This window comes from Primulina eburnea, chromosome 5 (genome assembly GCF_022965805.1).
Source record: "Primulina eburnea isolate SZY01 chromosome 5, ASM2296580v1, whole genome shotgun sequence".
Taxonomy (NCBI): domain Eukaryota; kingdom Viridiplantae; phylum Streptophyta; class Magnoliopsida; order Lamiales; family Gesneriaceae; genus Primulina; species Primulina eburnea.
The window spans coordinates 11,966,135-11,984,673 of record NC_133105.1 but is presented as its reverse complement, the minus strand read 5'-3'; the positions used below and the strand labels follow the sequence as shown (position 1 = coordinate 11,984,673).

The 18,539-nt window shown below is 35.0% G+C and overlaps 1 protein-coding gene across 2 annotated transcripts; it reads right to left on the bottom strand.

Annotated features, from left to right (window-relative positions):
* Nucleotides 1–15,551: 15,551 nt before the first annotated feature.
* On the bottom strand, nt 15,552–18,253 carry LOC140831759 ((+)-neomenthol dehydrogenase-like). 2 transcript variants are annotated; one of them, XM_073195507.1, is made up of 4 exons: nt 18,147–18,253; nt 17,645–17,903; nt 16,962–17,144; nt 15,552–16,084 (listed from the first exon to the last, which is right to left on the bottom strand). In XM_073195507.1, the coding sequence occupies exons 1-4, from the start codon at nt 18,203–18,205 to the stop codon at nt 15,683–15,685; spliced, it is 903 nt and encodes a 300-aa protein (XP_073051608.1). In that variant the 5' UTR covers nt 18,206–18,253; the 3' UTR covers nt 15,552–15,682. The 2 variants fall into 2 exon arrangements, with proteins under 2 accessions (XP_073051608.1, XP_073051606.1); XM_073195505.1 differs by having other exon boundaries at nt 17,645–17,906; nt 18,147–18,249.
* Nucleotides 18,254–18,539: the final 286 nt, after the last annotated feature.

Genomic DNA, 18,539 nt, shown 5'->3' with positions numbered 1-18,539 from the left:
AGCTCTAGCTGTTTGGTTGAGGATGTAGATAGCTGATGTAGAAGAAAAGTATGAAAATGTAGTCCTGGCCAATATATATGGTTAAATAAAATGTTTATTTTGTTTTAACGTCGTTTTTCTTGTTTCTTCACGTAATGAGCTTTGTGAGATACTATACAAGCATATGAGCTGATGAAACGCTAACTGATAGAAGATTAACTGACATCAGTTGAGAGTTATAAATTAAACAATTAACTGAAGAGTCAGTAAGTGACATCAAAACTGAAGAATGAATTAAGAACCAAGACAAAAATAACAACTGATTAGGATAAATCAATTAATCCAAGTATATTGTGAAAATGAGAAAACTTAGTCTCAGCCAATGGTTTGGTGAAGATATCAGCTGCTTGCTGCTCAGTTGATACGTATTCCAGTTTGATGTTCTTCTTCAGGGCATGATCTCTGATGAAGTGATGTTTGACATCTATGTGCTTAGTCCTGAAGTGAAGAACTGGATTATAGGTAATAGCAATTGTGCTGGTGTTGTCACAGAATATAGGAGATTCCTTTGCATCAACACCATAATCTTTCAATTGCTGCTGAATCCATAGCAGTTGAGCACAGCAGCTTCCAGCAGCAAGATATTCTGTTTCAGTTGTGGAAGTTGCTATGGATGTTTGCTTCTTACTGAACCAAGAGATCAGTCTGTCTCCAAGAAACTGACATGATCCACTTGTACTTTTTCGATCAATCTTGCATCCTGCATAATCTGCATCTGAATATCCAACTAAATTGAAAGATGAATCTTTAGAATACCATAATCCAACATTTTGTGTGCCCTTAAGATATTTCAAAATACGCTTGGCAGCAGTAAAATGTGATTGCATAGGATTTGCTTGAAACCTAGCACACATGCATACAGCAAATACAATATCAGGACGACTAGCAGTTAGGTCCAATAATGAACCTATTAAACCTCTGTAAAGTGTCGTCTCAACTGATATTCCCCCTTGATCAGTGTCCTAATTTAACTGATAAGCTCATGGGAGTGCTTGCAGCTGAACATGATTCCATACCAAATTTCTTCAACAATTCCTTAGTGTATTTAGTTTGACTGATAAAAGTTCCTGAATCCAGTTGCTTCACTTGTAAACCAAGAAAGAATGTCAGTTCACCCATCATGCTCTTTTCGAATTTATCCTGCATTAACTTAGCAAACTTCTCGCATAATTTGGGGTTAGTTGACCCAAAAATAATGTCATCAACATAAATTTGAACAAGTAGAATATGATCATTCTTGGAAAATTTGAACAAGGTCTTATCAACTGATCCAACAGAAAAATCGTGACCAGTTAGAAATTTTGAAAGAGTTTCGTACCAAGCTCTTGGAGCTTGTTTAAGATCATATAAGGCTTTGTTCAAATGATATACATGATCAGGAAGGTGATGATTGATAAAACCTGGAGGTTGTTCAACGTAGACTTCTTCCTGCAACTGGCCATTCAGAAATGCACTCTTCACATCCATTTGATATACTTTGAAGTTTTTGAATGAAGCATAGGCGAGGAATATCCTGATTGCCTCCAGTCTTGCAACTGGTGCATATGTCTTATCATAATCGATTCCTTCTTCCTGCCTATAGCCTTGTGCTACTAGCCTTGCTTTGTTACACACAACTGAACCATCTTCGTTCAGTTTGTTCCTGTACACCCATTTTGTACCTATAACAGTTTTCGAAATTGGTCTTGGAACTAAGTTCCAGACATTGTTATGGATAAACTGATTTAGCTCTTCTTGCATTGCATTTATCCAGTTTGGATCAGCAAGAGCTTCATCAGTCTTCTTGGGTTCTAGTTGAGATATGAAAGCTGAATGAATAAATAGATTGATCATCTGATTTCTTGTTCTTACTGGATCAGATGGTTTACCTATTACCAACTCTGGAGGATGTGATTTCTTCCATCTGAGTTCAGCATTTATTGCTTCTGAATCAGCAACTGCTTTTGTGGGTAACTGAACATTTTCAGTTTCTGTTGGAGCAGTTTCAGTTGGTAACTGAGTGTCATTTGGTTGCTCTATTAACTGATCATTTGGAACAGCTTCTGGTTCTTCTGGTTGATCCAATACTTCCGGTTCAGGTGTTTGGAGATTGCTTTGATTGATATGGATTTCTTCTTCATCATCATCATCCAAGCTTATATCAGTAAATCTATCAGCTAGCTCAACTTGATCAGTTGGCTTATCAGTTAATATAGTTTCATCAAAAACAACATGAATAGATTCCTCAACATTTAAAGTATTTTTTTTGAAGACTCTATACGCTTTACTCACTGAAGAATAACCAAGAAATATTCCCTCTGCAGATTTAGCATCAAAGGCTTTTAAATGAGTTTTACCATTGACAAGTATAAAACATCTGCAGCCGAATATTTTGAAGTAGGAAACCACACATTTTCTTCCATGCCAGATCTCATAAGGTGTTTTCATATGATTCTTATTAATCATTGATCTGTTTTGAGTGTAACACGCAGTGTTCACTGCTTCTGCCCAAAACCTTTGAGAGATACCAGAATCAGCAAGCATTGTTCTAGCAGCCTCTTTAAGGGTCCGATTTCTCCTTTCAGCTACACCATTTTGCTGAGGAGTTCTAGCTGCTGAGAGCTCATGCTTAATTCCGGCATTCTCTAAATAATTTGAAAGAATTTGATTGATAAACTCAGTTCCTCGATCAGATCTGATTCTATCAATTCCAACTAATTTTTCATTTAATAATCTTTTGAAAAGCTTAATCAGTTGAGCAGCAGTTTGGTCTTTGGACTTGAGAAATATAACCCAAGTGAATCTTGAAAAATCATCTACAACCACCAAGGTGTATTTCATTCCCCCTAAGCTCATGACTGGTATTGGACCAAATCGATCCATATGTAACAGCTCTAAGCATCGGGAAGAAGATTTACGACCCTTGTTCTTAAAAGAAGATTTGATTTGTTTACCAAACTGACATGCTGAGCAAATTTTGTCTTTGATAAAACCCATTTTGGGCAGCCCAGTAACAAGATCGTGATTACTCAAATATGCAATAGACTTGAAATTCAGGTGATTTAATCTCTTATGCCACAACCAGTTTTTAGAAGATTTTGAAGCAATAAAACATACTGGTGCATAAGGTTGATCATTCCAACTGACTTTATAAGTGTTTCCACACCTTTTGCCAGTTAGGATGATCTCTTCAGTTGAGTTTTTGACTGAACAAGAATGTTTGTCAAACTGTACTGAGAATCCATTCTCGCATAACTGACTGATACTGATCAGATTATACTTAAGATTCTCAACTAATAATACATCATTAATGGTGAAGTTACCATGGATAAGCTTACCCTTACCCACAGTTTTACCTTTAGAATTATCTCCAAAACTGATGTTTGGTCCAGTGTATTTGACCAGTTGAGATAATAAATTTGAATCTCCTGTCATGTGGCGTGAACATCCACTATCCAAGTACCATATAGATTCAATGCTTGTACCTTTTACTTGCAATCACACACAAGATAAGATTCTGGTACCCCTTTTTTTATTTGGGTCCAAACTTGATTAGTCCTTTAGGAATCCAGACTTGGGTCAATCTAACTGACCGTCCAGTTGCTGTATTTCAGATGGTCTTTCCCTGTTTGTGTGTGCTTGATGTATGGTGTGCAGGAGATACAACATGTGATTTGCCCTTCTTCAACTGATTGTTCAGCCAGTATCTTTTCTGAACTGGCTTACTTTTGTAGTAATTTGAGTAACCATTTGAGTATTTTTGCTGAAAATTTTTGGTTGCTGACTTCGAGAGTCAGTCACAACTTTTGGGCTATAACCAATTCCACATCTCTTGCCCTTGTTCATACTTTGAGTTGGCTGTTCAATCAGTTTACTCGGCTCAGCTTGTTCTTGTACCATAACTGATTTTACAATGTGAATGTATTTCCCTTTGTTTATATTCAGTTTTGGCTGAGTATCTTTGGAAGGCGAATCATCTTTACTACAGAATCCTAAATCAGTTTTATCAGTAACTGATTTTTGAGAATTCTGTATATCAGTTAAAGCATCAGACGATTTGTTCCAAGCCTGAATAAGCTCAGTGTGCTTTGAATTTTCAAGCAACAACTTTTGAATCATTAATTGATCCCTGCTTCTTTCATTTCTGAGCTCAGCAATTTCCCTTTTCAGACTCAAAGCACACTGAGCTTATTTGATTTTAGTTCAACTCATTTTGCTTCGCTCTGGCTTTTTCAAACGATAAAGCAAGCTTTTGATACTCATTAACCATGTCATGCAATGTTGAAATAAGTTCTTCTCTGGTAAAATCAGTTGAACTAAAATCAAATACCTATTGACTTCTGGTCTCTAGTTCTGTATCAGCAGCCATCAGACATTTTACTTCTTCTTCATCGTCACTAGAACTGCATGAAGTTTCTGGTTATGATTCCTCGCTGTCAGTGTCTGCCCATTTGGCTTTGCTATCTTCAGCTAAGAGTACTTCATGTTTCTTTCTGTAAGGCTTCTTGTCATCCTTAGATCTCCTCTTGTGCTCATACACTTTCTTCTTTCTTTCAGTTGAAACTTGGATGTCCTTCTTAGGCTTGGGACAGTCAGCAATATAATGACCTGGTTTGCCACAGTTGTAGCATGAATTTGATTCATCTCTGGAGTTGTTTCTTTGATATTGCTTCTGAAAATTCCCTTGATTCTTCCTCATGAATCTTCCAAACTTCTTAATGAACAATGACATGGCATCATTGCTTAGTTGATCAGCAGCTTTCTCAACTGAACCAGTTGGTTCTGTTCTTACAGCAGTTAAGGCAGTAGTAGCTGCTGGGGTAGATGGTTCTCCCTCTCGAGTTTGCAGTTCAAACTCATATGCTTTCAAGTCAGCGAATAGGTCATGGAGTTCAACTTTGTTCAGATCTTTAGACTCCCTCATTGCCATGATTTTCACATCCCATTCCTTTGGAAGACCTCTGATTATTTTCAATGCAACTTCTTTGTTTGAATACACATTTCCAAGTGCATTTAGTTCGTTGATGATGCAGCTTGTTCTTCATCATATTCATGCATTGTTTCTCCAACTTTCATTCTGATGTTGTCGAACTTCTGCACGGCAACAGAAAGTTTGTTTTCTTTGGTTTGTTCGTTGCCTTCGCAAAGCTGAATTAACTTCTCCCAAATATCTTTGGCTGTCTTACACATCTTGATTTTACTGAACGTTACTTTGTCCAGTGTTTTGTACAATATGTCATTTGCTACATTATCTAGATTTGCTTTCCTCTTGTCCTCAGTAGTCCACTCATCTCTAGGCTTTTCAATTCTGTGCGGTGCCCCATCTGTGATTGCAACTGCTGTATTGGCTTTCAAAATATTCATGGGTTCGTCAGTTATAACGTACCACATGTCATCATCCTGTGCAGCTAGATGAGCCTGCATCCTGATCTTCCAATCGTCAAAGTCTTCTCTTGAGAACATAGGAATCTTGTTGAATGAAGACATAGTGAACAATTTAAGTATAGATAATCTTTGATAGGATATGACTCGCTCTGATACCACTTGATAGGATCGGTTAATCGAGTAAAGAGTGTTTAGAAGGGGGGTTGAATAAACACTGCTCGAATTTAAGATATTCTTCGACAATATAAATTCAGTTTTGTTACAAACTGAAACTGAATATCCCGTCGGTCAATAACAATCAGTTAAACTGAATAAAACAGTTGCGGAAAACTAACTGACTGAAAGATAGAGTATCTAACTGAAAATGGTAACTGAAGTAATGACACAGTATGTTTCTGGATGTTCGGAGAATTGAATAACTCCTACGTCACCCCTTCTATCACGAAGATAGGATATCCACTAAAATACTTTGATCAAATACACGACACTGTACTGACCCACTTCAGTTTGGACTTATCACTTTGCCAAAACTGAAACTCTTAGCATACAACACTTTTATAGATCGTAACTGATCTTATCACAACTTAGAAAATCTATTAAAGATTACAAAGTGCTATATAAGCTCGAGAATGTAGTCTTGAATACTACTGATATGACTAATAAGCGTGAGCTTTGATTTCTGATTGTGAGTAGATATTTTTGCAGCGTAACAGCAAGTAGAATGAGATAACTGAAAGTCGGTAGTTCTTCAATTGCTGTCTTCGACTATTTATAGGCTCTCCTCTCAACGGTAACATTAAAGAATGTTTGAATATTCTAACCATTGATTGCCACGTCAATATATTCTGACAATCGTACACTGTTCATTCTGCAATGCGGCGTTTCACTACTAGTTGCAGGTATATGTACTATTTTGTCTGTTGTCGCTTTCAACTGATGACGTGTAAAGCTGAGAGATCAACTGGTAACGAATAAGTTACCGAGAATGAACTTCAGTTGTATAGAACAGTTGACTAATGTTCAGCAGATGACGTGTTCAGTTGATGATCGGTTCAGTTGCTTAGTTCAGTTGGTAAGTCTTTTTGTCAAAACACCAGAATTAAGTTTCCAACAGAACGAGTAAGCAGCATTAACATTGAACTGAGTGCGCTTGGAAAAAGTGGACAGTAACCGAGAAGTTATTTTCAAAGTAATGCATGGAAGCCCAAGGAGTAGGATGTGAAGACAATGACAATGAGAGAATCAAAATATTTAAAAAAAGATAGAACTACATGATCTTTTCGCAGATCTAAAATCTTATGAATTTGAGTTGCAAACCAGAGAGGATAATCAGTCCACCTCTCAGTTGACCAAGGCCTTAACTGCAGTGAAATTGGAACCATCAGGTTCGAGTGAGAAGTCTGCCGAGTAGTGATGTCATTTCACTGTTTGTGAAGATTTTGGCAAGTTTCTAAGGAAGAATCAATGTAACTTTCAAAACTCTCACTAAAGATCTTATCAGATGAGAGAATCAACTGATGATTCCAACGTTTGTTTTAACTGTGGAAAAACTGGATATTTTATAGCTGAATGTACCAAATCAAAGAAGGATGAAAAGATATCAGTTGAGGGCAAGAAGTCTTTTGACATAAGTAGACCCAAAGATGAAAAGAAATCATTAAAGAAGAAGCATAAGGTGTTGGTGGCAAAGGAAGGCACGTCAAAGTAGGATAATTGAACTAGTTTCATTTTTGAACAAGTCTTCAGTTTCCTTAATTTAAATAAAAGTGTCACGCCCCGGGACGGGGCTTGGTTGACACCGGCGTTGCTCTCAAATATTACATTCGAAAACAACAAGCCTCAGAAGTACAAAATTCAGAAACCAGTCTTTTATTCATAATAATCATTGTCTGATACAAACTCAAAGATAAATGTTTTACAGCGAAAATGTAAAACCAAATATAACAACTTCTTGACAGATGCAGCGGAAAACATAAACATAAACTAAGAACAACAGTCTTCTTCACCAGCCCCAGAACTGGATCTGCTCTTCCTCTTCTAACATTTCTTCAGTACTCTTATCTGAGATGGGTTTGGTGGGTGAGTGATATGATTGTCACTCAGTAAGCAGGGGCGGAAATAACTCCCAGTTTTCGAAATCATTTTCATACAGAAACAGTAATTCGAAATATACAGAATTCTTATTTTCATAACGGAAATCAGTATTCAGAAATCAGTAATCAGTATTCAGTAATCGGTAATCAGAAGTTTAACAAGTAAGCACTGAGCACGTTCGTGAATTTCATGGCTAAACTGATATCAGTCCCCTATATGTACTCTCCTCTAAGGGGTGAGGCCAGTAATCAGAATTCAGTAATGTTCAGAATATATATTCCTACCATTAGTTCACTAAGTTTCAGTGCTTCGAAATCAAATAACAGGATTCAAGAATATACTTTGCTTTAAAACAGAAATCATCAAACGGTTTTCAAGATATTTATACATAAGTCCACTTACTGTAATTTGCTAGAGTTTTTCGGTTGAAGTCTGGAAATCTGCTTGCCTCGCTACTGGATTTTACAGCTTCGAAAATGCACTCTCTTAGCTCTAATTTCAAGTTATAATCTCAAGATTTGTGTAACACCAATTCAGAGATATGAGAGTGTTATATATAAGAAAAATTCTGACTGTTAGCCTCCCAATTAATGGCCATAATCTGCCATTAACAATCTTTATTACGTGTTAAATGCTTCAGTTACAAGTCATGGCTGAATTGGTAACTGTCTGCTGGTTTCTCGCTCTTCTGCTGCTGGATCCTGTCTGCTGGAAAAATACATGTCTGCTGGAAAAATACCAGCTTCTGAAATATTATCTTCTGCTGGAAATTTTGCATTGCTACTGAAATGCTGGAAATTCGGGTTCTCACAAAAAGAGTCTAAAAAATCATTTGGAGACAAAACTGGTATTGGTTTTAACAACAATAAAAGAATTTCTGAGTCTAGTACTCAACCAAAGCTAAACATTTGCAAAGAGAAGTACGTTCACTTTGTGAGATCTAGTTCGATATATGAACATAATTAACCCATTCCTCAAGTTGCAAAGCTTGTTGAAGTTTTGATCCTAATTGAAACATAAACATTAAGCATGTTCATAAAAAAAAAGGCCTATCAATGAAGTTGGAAGGGCCAAACAAAATTTTGCATCTAAGGTACACAAAACACATCACACACATGCATATGCAGAACCTCTTTGGAACATAACAAGTGGTAGATAAATTAGAGTGATCCAAGTTTGAGTTCCAAAAGAACTACTCCCATGTGGACCCAAGTAAGTATGGGTACCAAGAGTTATTCCTCATTTCTGAACCGTGCACAAAAACTGAACTAATCAAGAAGTCGGTTTGGTATTTGGACAGTGGATGTTCAAATCACATGACTGGTGAAACTAAACTGCTATTTATTACTTTAGGAGATGCTTTTCAAGGTAGAACCGTGGGTAAGGATAATCTTTCCACGATTACATTATTATTTAAGATATACTACTTGTTGAAAATCTGAAATACAATTTGCTTAGCATAAGCCAACTGTGTGATCATGGCTGTTTAGTTGAGTTCCATAAACCTATTTGTACTGTCAAAGATATTTCTAAATGCATTATAGTGATAGATGACGAATGTCGAAATACATACAAAATCGGTTGGAGTAATCAACCTTGTGAACCAGTTTGCTTCATTGCTTCTAACTTACCAAAGAACTGGTGTGGCACAAGATGTAAAACAATTTAGATTTATAAGTCACTGCAAATCTGAGCGAGAATTATTTGATCACTGGTTTGCCCAAAATGGAATTTTCGAAGACAAAGTTTGTTCAGCTAGTTAGTCTGGGAAGCAAGTTAGGTTATCTTTTAAGAACAAAGAGTGCAACTCATCAACCTGAAGCTTAGAACTATTGCATATGGACATGTTTGGTCCTATTCCAGTCATGTGCTTGGGGAGACTGAAATATACTCTAGTTATTGTTAATGACTTCTCAAGGTTTACTTGTGTAATTTTTTTAAAATCAAAATACCAAACTGTTGTTCAATTAATCAAGATTTTCAAAAGACTTTTAAATGAAAAATCAAAATGGATTGAAAATATCAGATCTGATAAAGGATCTGAATTTATCAACCAAATTTTGTCTACCTTTTTAGCAATCCATATAATCAGACATGAGTTTTCTACGGCTAGAACACCTCATAAAATGGAGTTGTCGAGAAGAAAAATAGAACTCTTAAAGAAACTGCTAGAATAATGCTTTTTGATTATGGTATTTCTCAACAGTTTGAGGCAGATACAGTGAAAACTTCATGCTATGCTAAAAACAGATCTATGATTAACAAAAAACATGGCCAGAAACCATATGAGATATGGCATGACAAGCAACATGTTGTATCCTATTTCAAAATCTTTGGTTGCAAATGTTTTGTCCACAATAATGGTAAAACTCATCTGACTTCTTTTGATGCCAAGTCAGATGAAAGCATAATTGGTCATTCTTCAATTAGCAAAGAACTTCAAATGTTGAAGAATCTGTGCAAATTGTTTTTTATGAAAAAATGTCAACTAACCAGTCAATTGATCCAGCTCAACTAACCAATTGATTTTAAGAGATCAATCTGGAAGATGAGAGTGAAGATGAGGTCCATATTAACAAAAGAACACTTCAATCTCGAGAACCTGAGCTATTTGATCAATCAGTTGAATAAGATGGTGTTCCAGTTAAACAGTGTGCTAATGCAAAAGAACAGTTGCAAAGCAAACTGATGCAAACCAAACTGAAGTCAACTCAATTGATGCCAACCAAACTGATTCAGTTCTATAAAACAACATTTTTCAACCCAATTATAGACGGAACAAGAATCATCCCCCTGGCTTAGTAATAAGTAACACATCTACTACAGTGACAACCAAAGGACAGATGCTCAATCTATTTTTACACTCTACTTTTATTTTTAACATTGAACTTAAAAAGATTGATGAAACTTTGACTTATAGAAGATGGATTTATGCTATGCAAGAAAATTTAATTCCATTCTCTAGAAATTATGTCTGCAACTTAGTTCCAAGCCTTCTCATCAATCAGTTATAGGTACAAGATAGGTGTACATGAACAAACTCAATGAAGATGGCACAATGTAGCTAGACTGGAAGCTATCAAGGTATTTCTTTCATTCGTTGCAGAGCGGCATACCGGTAAGACCGGAGAGAGAGTTCTTTTATTGGGCCCAGAAGGAACCGCTATAATGACCACCTTCATGAACCCAATTCAATTCAGTGGGGCTTTTTACCTTTGCCTCTTACCAGAATTTAGAGTTTATCAAATGGATGTAAAGAGTGCATTCTTGAATGAAAAATACAAGAAGATTCTTATGTTGAATAACAACCGGGTTTTATCAAAAATTTATTTTATGATCATGCTTATAAACTGAACGAAGCTTTACATGGTCTGAAACAGGCTCTAAAAGGTTGATATGAGACACTAGCCTGGTTTCTTATTGAATATGATTTCATTATATGAACTGTTGATAAGACTCTATTAAGTTTACTAAAAGAGATCATACTTTATTAGTGTAAATTTATGTTGATCACATTATTTTTGGATCAATTAACCTCAAACCGTGCGAAAAGTTTTTAAACTGATGCATGACAAATTTGAAATGAGTATGATTGGTGAACTGACATTTTTTCTTAGGTTGCAAGTGAAACAATTGGATAATGATATTTACATAACTCAAACTAAGTATACAAAAAATTACTCAAGAAAATTGGAATCGAAACATGTTCCGCAGATGCAACCCTAATGAACTTATCAGTTAAATCAAATAAAGATGAAGGGGAAACATCAGTTGATGTAAAAATGTAACGAAGCTTAATAGGTTCTTTATTGTACCTAACTACCAGTCGACCTGATATTGTATTTTTCGTCTATATGTGTAATCGGTTTCAACCTAACCTAAGAAATCTCATTATCTAGCTGCCAAAAAAATTCTTAAATATCTTAAAGGTACACAAAATGTGGGTCTATGGTATGCTAAAGATTTTTCTTTCAATTTAATTGACTATTCAGATGCAGATTATGTAGGGTGCAAGCTTGATAGCAAAAGCATAAGTGGATCGTGTAAGTTTCTAGGAGACAGTCTAGTCTCTTGGTCTAGCAAGAAGAAGACGTCAATTGCAACATCCATAACTAAAGCAGAGCAATTTGCTTTTGGAAGCTGTTGTGCTCAACTGCTCTGGATTATCAAAAATTAAGTATTATGGGATCATTGCATATGGGTCTCCAATATTTTGTGATAATATAGCAATCATTTACAATCCAATTCTACCCTTAAGGTTCAAAGACATTGATGTCAGACATCACTTCATAAGAGATCATAGATTGAAGAAAGACATAAGACTAGAATATGTCTCAACTGATCAACAAACAGCTGATATTTTCACCAAACCACTACTAGAGACTAAGTTTTCTTACTTTAAAAATATTTTATGGCTAATTGATTTATCTTAATGCTTAAGTTATGGTAAATATTGAGTTTTAAGAAGGTCAACTGATAAGACATAAGTCAATTTACCTTGAGCTCAACTGACTATCAGTTTAGTTCCCTAAACTGATCTTTTGTGCTTTTGGACAAATTGATCTTATCATCTAGTAGAATGATTCTTAACTCAGTTTAATTTCATATCAAATTTAAGTGACGTTTGAATAATCAATTTTCATAAAATCAGTTTCTTAATCTTTCAAAAATATTTTTTTTATTGTTCCAATGGCACGTGTCTTGTCAAAATAAATTCAAAAAGCAACCGTCTATAAGTACCTCCGTTTAGATCCTTATATTCTTACTTCACCGTTCAAAGCGTTTTCTACATTTGTTTGTGCATTGGCTTCTCAAATTCTTATATAGCAATTTTTAAAATCTGTTAAGATTTCCTTCGAAGTGACATCATCTTCACCAGCTTACATATGAAATGCTCTTGCTGTAGATTTTGATTCAATTTATATCATGGAAGAAAAAACAATTTCAGGAGTTTTCCAATTGTTAAAGTTATCTGGACTCAGAGGATTTTTTCAGCTTCTTCCTTGGATATCTTTGTGACAGAGTTGCTCAGTGTCTATGAGAAGATTGAACTAAAGTTCTCTGCATCTGGGTAGGCTGTCAAACTTTCGGACGCTAAGAAAGAACTTAAAATGGAGTAACAGATTGTGGCAGATGTTGTGGCCAAGGGATTAATTTCTAAGGCATGTTCTTTTGCTTCCCCAACTGTTAAAAAGTTATAAGTGATGACAGCCATAGTAAAGGGAATGAAGATCAACTGGCCTCTTATTCTGTTCAGTACTCTGAAGAATATGGTGGAAAAAACCAGGAATCTTTCGATTTTGTTGTTTAGTTGAGCAAAATTTTCGAGGATTTGTAATTTCTGTAAATGCAGCAAAAAATATCCACAAGCCTAGGATGCTCAATGCACATAGAATTTGGGCTTTGAGGCCAAAGTCCAAGCCTTGAGTACTTCACCTAGTGGCAAAAAATAAATAAAAAACTAGTATAACATCTACGATTGGATTAAAAAAAGCATAGGCTTCAGGCAATTTTCCGACACCTTTTACTGTTCTATGAAAATGTGAAATGAATAGATATATTTATTGGATCCATCGGGACTGGCGGGGCTCGAACCTACAGTTTCTGCCTTGACAGGATGGTTCTCTGACCAATTGAACTACAACACCAAGAAAAATGGGATCTAGCAGAAGATTTTCTTCTTTTTTAGCTTCATATGCGGTATTTCTGAATGACAAGGTGAGTTATACCATCTTATGGTAGATTGGAGAATTATTGGGCCGAGCTAGATTTGAACCAATGTTGACATGTTGCCAACGAATTTATAGTTTGTCCCCATTAACAACTCAGGCATCGACCAGGAAGAATCAATTTGAGGTTTATTGGTAATCCATGATCAACTTCCTTTCGTAGTAACCTACCCCAGGGGAATTCGAATCCCCACTGCCTCAGTGAAAGATAAGTGTCCCGAACCACTAGACAATGGGGGCTAACTTGCTCAACCGCCCTCATATTATGATCATAGTATGATCTGTTTTTTTTTTTTTGAAATTGTCAGTATAATGGAATTTTATGATTAGTTCTGAGAAATCTTTACATTTTTCAGAGTATTGTATCGAATTTTTTGATTCGCTGTTGATATTAAAGAATATTAGGATAAAAAAATACTAGGGTTAAGAGTTTTTTTAGATAATGATTGGTCCAAAAGCCAAGAAGAACTTAATCACCTATGAAAGTGATTCTGACAAAGTACCTTATCCACCAGTTAAGTAGGCTAGGACAAAAAAGACTAAACCGGTTTCTACTCTGAGCAAACTAGCACTTTTCCCCATGGAAAAGGCCAAGTGAGAAGAAGAATAAGAAAGAAGAGAATGTTGATGAAGGGAAAACTGGTCTGAAGTTCACCAAAACTGATGTCAATGCAGCTAGTTGATGACATTTTGAAGACAATAACTAAAGCATTGAAGTTTAAGGAACTAGTGAATCTATAATGGAAACTGAGGAACCCACAATGGAAGAATCAATTCAAATTTTAGAAGAGAATGTGGATAAGGAGATTCTTAGTCACATTGAAAGATTTGTTGCTGAAACCGCTTTTACTCCATCTGTGGGAATTATTGACTTGCTGAGAACTGAAGAACAGTTGGTAGTAAAGACTGAAGAAGTGGAATTTGTGAGAGAAGTCGTTACTCATGTTCAACCACTTCCTACTCTCGTTCATCATGTAAAAGTTCAATTTACTGAATTTGTAATTCCTGAGACATTTTTATGTCTGAAACTACGAGGAATCAGCTAGCTTTAAACTTTAACATTTTCCTCACCAGTCGCAAAACATCGTTTGATCTTCATCATCTAAATTTTCTTTCTCTTTTCTGGTGAATGAGAGTAAAGGATGAGTATTTAATTAAATACTCACCACGTGGAGCAATGCCATAACAACTGTTACTATCTCATAATATAAGGGACCATATCATATCAAAGTTCGGAAAACTTTCCCATATCAAGTTAAATTCTAATAGTACTCAAACATAGGGTATTTTCAACCCAAAACGAAACAAATAACTCATGTTCGAACGAAACATTTGAAAACTTAAACAATTCATATACAATTGTTTTTTAAAAATAAGCTCACTTACCTTAGTATGATCCGAAAACGATAAGGGAACAAGCTGGAATTTTTCTCCCGAAATCAGTCACATTGACATATTGAACCATTGAATCAAGCTTCACTTGGACAGTACGTTCAAAAGTAAGTGAACTAGATTTTGAAACGGTGCAGATCTTGTTTGGAAGACGTTTGGACCACTTTATGAACGAAAAACAATATATATGTTATTCTCGCTTAGAATCTGAGCAGTTTTATTGCGGATGCTATATATAAAAAACGAATAGTTGATATGATGTTCAAAACATATGTTTTTATATTCTGAACGATGAAGATTGGATTTGTGTACTGAAACGATGAATATAATTTTCTCTACTTGGACAGAATTTTGTCCTACAAGTATCACTCGTAGATAAAATGTTGCTCGAAAATTTGACAGCACTGGGAGACCGAATTTGCCCTAAATTTCCTTGGCTAGGCTAGCCTTTGTATGGTATTCAAATGCCCATGCATGATGAGTAAATCCTTTCACTCTAGCATAACGGTGGCCGAGATTTAGGTTTAATATTGCACTTATAGGGCCGAGTTCCTAGGGTCCACTAAGCCTTGTTGATGGATTGTCTGCATGTGATTTCTTGGGCTTCACAGAAATCAGCAATGCATTAATGCTCATCAAATAGAGTTGTATATATATTTGTCTCTTATATTGTGAGAATTAATTATGCACATCCATAATTCAAATTATCTACTCATCCAGTGAAAAATCGACAATTACCGTGTGTCTTACTTCCGCTGAAAAGATATACATAATTTACAGTTTTTAGGCAATAAATTCTAACAATTAGCTATGTTAACTAGTAGCTAGCTATATGTATGTAGGCTGCATGGGTCTTATATTATTTGGTGAACAGAAAATTGTTTTATTTTACATGTTAGATATTCCTATACCATGCACACTAATTCAAAATCACCGTAGAATTTACTAACTTAATTCTAATTACGACAAGTTCGCAAATGCCAAGAAAAAAGAGACATGCACACAAAACAGAAAGTGATATGGAAAACCAGAATAATTTAACATAATCTCAGTTAACTTATAAATTACAACTTTGAATGATTACTACGGTTATGAGACCCCAGTACGTAAAACTTCCCGGTCTGCAGCTTCTCCATCGGAAGTAAAGCAAGCCATGCACCGACGTCCGCCACGGCATCGGCTGTGTGCATTCCCTTGCCACCAGTCATGGATGTTTGAGTAAATCCGGGGCAGAAGCAGTTAACACTTAAGTCATTCCCTTTATATCGTTTGGCCAAAATTTTAGAATATGAATTTAGAGCCAATTTTGAGACTGAATAATCAGTCCAATGTTGAGGCCATCCGCAACTTTTCCATGTTCCATTTTTCACACTTTGCAGAAATAAATTAAGCATACCCTCAATTTGGTTTTCTGATAGATTCTCCTCATCTTTGAGTATCTCTTTGAGTTTGGGGTTTTCTAGCTTCTGCGCTTAGACATAAACATAGAAATCTATAATCACCGTCACATTTCGCATGCGATTCCGAATGAGAAATATCAGCAAATTTATTTTATAAGTTTGTCTAAATCGGTTTTTGATCATCTAATTTGTCAAAGTTTTTGAAAAACATTAGAATGATTTAGATCTTCATTGAATATTTTAAAAATAGTATTGCATGATTTAAAATAATTTAATTTTCTAAAACATGTAAAACAATTAATAAATAATAATGAAATATAGTCTTTTATAGTTTAAAATTCCTAAAATCCATTAATTATCCTTTTCTCAATCAAAATTAAGTATTAGAACTTAGTGAAACAAGATTCTTCATAAAAAAAATAATTGAAATAAATTTAGTTCATTACGCATTATTTTTTTTATTTTTAAAACATATTAAAAAATAATTGATTGGTCAAAATGGAGTAAAAAAAACAAAGATTATTCTTTAATGCCACACCCACCCTCTTTTTTCTTTTAATTATTTTGTTTCTTAGTTAATAACATGATTAATTTCAGAAACTATAAGAAGAATTCTAAAAAACATAAGAAATAAATTAAATATATTATTCTAAGAAACGAATTAAAATAATTAATACTGTTTATAATAAGATTATAATAAATAATTTGAAATAAATTAATGTAATTAAAAATTAAAAATCAAAATCCTAATATTACCGAAATTATGATTGCCAAAATTTATATTAAAACGAAATAATTGACCGAATCGATTTTAGGAGACCTTGGATGAAAATGTCACCATTAATTAACCTGATTGTTCAAAACCACACTTCAAAAATTGGTCAAATTGATTGAAAAATATAATCAAATATAATTTGAATTAATTAATTGCTCACATACGTACGTTTAGCAATCCAAGCCTCGAGCTAATGTTGAGAACTCTGGAGCCAACAGGTGAGCAGCGGAACAAAGGAAAGAGCGCCTCCGTCAGTAATTTTGGTCCGTAGAAATTAGTTCTGATCACTGCCTCGGCATGTTTCACCGAGTTCTCTTGCAGATCGTTGAAAGATACAGCAGCATTGTTGATCTAAAGGAAACTAGAAACGATTAGAAAGAGAGCAAGAACAAAAATTTATTCCCAAATTGCTATTTTTAGATTTAAAAAATATGTCACATCAGTATTTCGTCGAAAATTTGAAATAAAAATGGCAAACATTAATGTTTCATACTAAGACTCAATTTTGACTGAATAGATGATGAAGCCCTATTTAGATCAAACTTAAATCACCAATTCAGAAATTTCACAGATATATACTCAGTACAAGATATATCTATTATTTCTACTTGGTTTGTTCAAAATTGTTTTTTGGTAAATAACTTGTGAAGAGTAAGTATATATGATTTATAATTTTGGCCTTTTTTTCCATCGTGACGCTGAGTTGACACATGTGTAGCGCTTATATATGTTGTGTCATTTCAACATTCTCGATGAAAAAATTGCCAAAAACGGAATGATAGTACTCTTACCAATTCAGACAGACGGTAAAAAAAAAAATTACATGAGGACAAAAGTGTGTTGGAACTCACAAGTATATCCAAAACTCCAAAAGTGTGTTGGAACCATGAAGCAAATGTTTTTATAGAATTAGGGTTGGAAACATCAAGGCAAAAGAAATGAACATCAAGGCCTTCACCCTTAAGTGCTCGAACAGCTTCAAGACCCCTTCCACCATCTCTGGCTGTTAGAACCACCGTTAGCCCTAATTCCGCTAGCCGTTTGACGAGCCCAAAGCCAATACCCTTGTTTGCTCCAGTAACTATCGCCACCGTCTCCTTTGACCACCACCTGCTATTCTCAAATCAAATTTCTTTATATGTTATTGATTATGTGAGTAAAACTTTCTCGTATAACTTATTAATGGCGCGCACTATTAATTTTTCTCCAGTTTTAGGCAAATGGTTTGTGTGTGTTTGTGTGTGTTTATATATATTAGAACAAGTTAGACATATATATTGTCAGATAATAGGAAGGTCTTAATTAAATGGATTAAAGTTACCAATGAACAGGAAGAAATGAGAGTTGAATTACCTTGCTGTTGTGGGAAGAGAAGAAGCAACAAATATTGTGGTGGTTTCTTCGTCAGACATGATAGCCTGCTAAGCTTTTTTATGACGAGAAATGTGATGTACTGTGTGCATATATATATACATATATATACATATGGTGAGGTTGGGAGATAAGGTGACACTAAAAACGCAAGGGAAACACAGTTTGAATAAAAAAATTGGCATTGTGGGATCTGCCTAAAACAACTCATAGAAATATATTTTAAATAATACATTGATATCAAAACAAATGTGTGGATGGCTGTGATCATGAAAAGACTCGTGACACAAATTACATATTTATGGAACTCATTGCCACACTTCTTTTTTTAGTTCCCAAAAAGTTTTTTTTCTTCCTTCCTATTTTAGTTCATAC